Below are 2,927 nucleotides of genomic sequence, written 5' to 3' on the forward strand. Positions count from 1 at the left end.
AGCAGGAAAAAGATGCCCAAGCTGCAAAGCCCCAGCACAACGTGATCTTCTGGCTCAGAAAACCCCAACCTTCTTCTCACCACCTTGTTCTCCTCACAGGAATGTTCCCCCAGGATGTCCAGGCTGCTCCAACCCATCCAACTTTCACTCACACAGCTCAATCCCACCACGGGGACAGTTTGTTGCTATTCCAGGTTAACAAAGCCTCTCCTTGAAGCCCAAAATGAAGCTGTGTGATAAACAGCTCCTCATGTCCTCCTTGGCAAACCAATATCCCTCAACAGTAACCTGCAACCCAACCCAGAAGGACCAGGCAGGTGAAGATAAACTGGGATAGACCTGAGAAGAGCACATGGGAAACTCTTCCCATCAAAAGGGCTGTAGAAAGTAAGATAAATTAGGAGCACCTGTTGTTCTTTCACCCTGAGTCACCTGGAGAGTTGCTAAAGCTGCAGGAGCTCAGATTTTCATGGTCTTGCTGAGTGAGGTTAGCCCTTGGGACCCTGGTGGCACGTGGGAAAGGTGATGGCAGCAGAGAGGGAGATGTCCTAGTAGGATGGGTCATGCCTTTGGTGTCTACAGCCCTGGCTCTGTGGGTATCACTGAAGCATCCAGAGAATCACTCCCCTAAGAGGTAGAACCCAACAAACACTTCTCCCCATGGTCCCTCTCTTCTTTTTTGGGACTCAGAAGGTATTTAGGGTGAGGTTCCTACAGGAACAGCTGCTCAGGCTCTGCCCTTCCTGCTTTGGAAGGGCTGGACACCCACGCCAAGGCAGATGTGTCCTCCAAGGAGGCTCAGCCAAGTCCCCTCCTGCCAAGCACTGGGGTGGATGTGGCTTCAGAAGGATGTAAGTGGAAATCAAGCCCTGTTTGGAGAGAGCTCCATCCTCTCTATCCTACCTTGGAGAGCTAGAGCAATAGAGGTGCTGCAGAACCCACAAGAAAACCATGGCAGAAAGGTGGTGGAAGCCACAGAGCTCCCAGCTCCTCTGCTTCTGCTTCTGCTCCTGCTTCATTACTTTGTCCTAATTCAGACTTATGCCCAGGGAGGTTGTGGAGCCTCCATCTCTGGAGACATTCCAAGCCCATCTAGACATGTTCCTGTGGGACCTGCTGCAGGTGATACTACTCTAGCAGGGGGTTGGACTAGATGAACTTCAGAGGTCCCTTCCCACCCCAACCACTGTGATTATCCCCCTCCATATCCCTTTTTTTGAGTGAAGGAGCACTAGGGTCTGCACCCAGGAAGCAAGAGCACCACTTCTGTCCCTCCACTGTCCCCCCCAAGACCATACAGACCTCAAGGACAGCCCCAGCATCTGCTGCTCTTGTTCCACAGGATGATCCCCACGGTCTGTACAACAGATTTTAACACCAAGGCTCCCTGGCTGACCCCTGCACTTACCTTCATGGGGTTTTCATCATACGTTGGGGTCCCCAGGTCCATCTCAGCTTCGTGTTCAAGGCTGGCATCATCTCCTGGGCTGTCCCAGGTAGGAGGGTCCCACTGGGTTTGCCTGGAAGAAGACAGACAGACAGGCCATCACCCTCTTAGAAGTAACCAGCTCATTGTTTGTCCCATCCCCTGGGACACCTGGTTTCCAACAGTCATCAAAACTCTTACCCTGGGCATAAAGCACAGCCCTACCTTGCTACTTCTGAGGAGTCTACTGGGCTGCTAAGATGGAGAAGGCTTCCCAGCTGGAGAAGGTTAAATCCAAGAAGAACTTTAAAAAGGGAATGATCATGATTTTCTATCACTGGTGAAGCTCAAGGTGGGATGAAAGGAAGTTCATCACAAATATGAAATAAAGGTGGGTGATTCTGACGTGGAAAGATGGGAAACATCACAGCAGAGACCTTGGGGAAGGGTCTTCTTCCTGCAGAGCAAGGCCCAGCCCTTGGCACCTCAAGCCAAGCCTCCAGCCACATGATGGAAAGGATGTTGACCAAAGGTGTTCAGAAAAGACACAAGAATGAGCAGGAGCTTGCAAGGATGGATGGTGGGTGCCTCAAAGGTCATCCATAAGGTACAAGAGGCTAAAGGTGGGGCTGGGAGCTCTCCTTGGCTCATGGGAAGCAGTTTCAGGAGAAACATCTCAGCTGACATGGAAGAAGTCACCAGAGTGTGCTTGGACTTGTCAGGCCAACACCTGGGGAGGAGCTCCACCATGCTCAAAGCAGAAAAGGATGGGGAGAACTGTTCTGGATCTCAAGGTGGGAAGAGAGCAAATCCTGGATGGTGCTGGGGAGGAAATCCATGGCCCAGGGGAGGAACACAACCAGGAGAAATGGGGCTCAGCAGGACAGACCTCTGTCTTTGCAGGACTTGGGTGAGTAAAGGACTCCCCATCAGGTTAGAGGACTCACAAACAGAGGATGCAAAGAGGACAGATCTCCAGAGCTCCTGAGAGGACTCACAAACAGACTAAAGAAAAGGGATGCAAAGAGGACAGATCTCCAGAGCTCCTTAGGTTTGGAGGTGACCTAATGTGGGAACCATTTTCCATCTCTGGGCTGCGAGCGAGGCCCCAGCGTGTGCATTTCTGCTCAAAGGGCAGAAATCCTCCAAGTCTAGGTCAGAAGAAGACACTGGTTGGAGCTTCTGGACGTTTCTGACCTGTACCAGAGACCCTATCCCACATTTTACATTTCAGGACATGTTGGGGAGAAGCATCAAAGTCTTATTTCCATGAGTTCCATGGTTACCATGATCTTCTCTGCTGAATGTCCCGACCTGGGACTGGAATTAATTTGATAGCTGAGCAGAATGAGGTATCAAAATTGGGAAGTGGATGAACAAAGCATCAAAGATAGGATGACCAGCAGGGCCAGGGAGAGGATTGTCCCCTCTGCTCTGCTGAGACCCCCCTGCAGGGCTGGGAACAGCTCTGGAGTCCCCAACACAGGAAGGACATGGAGCT

The 2,927-nt window shown here is 51.5% G+C and overlaps 1 protein-coding gene across 1 annotated transcript in view; it reads right to left on the reverse strand.

Moving 5' to 3' along the window:
* Positions 1-2,927, reverse strand: part of SETD2 (SET domain containing 2) — a 57,210-nt gene that overhangs the window by 7,944 nt on the left and 46,339 nt on the right. The window contains 1 exon segment of the mRNA XM_009996798.1: positions 1,409-1,520. Coding sequence (XP_009995100.1) covers positions 1,409-1,520 — 112 coding nt within the window.

The sequence above is a fragment of the Chaetura pelagica genome, unplaced genomic scaffold (assembly GCF_000747805.2).
Source record: "Chaetura pelagica isolate M959 unplaced genomic scaffold, ChaPel_1.0 scaffold284, whole genome shotgun sequence".
Lineage (NCBI taxonomy): Eukaryota > Metazoa > Chordata > Aves > Apodiformes > Apodidae > Chaetura > Chaetura pelagica.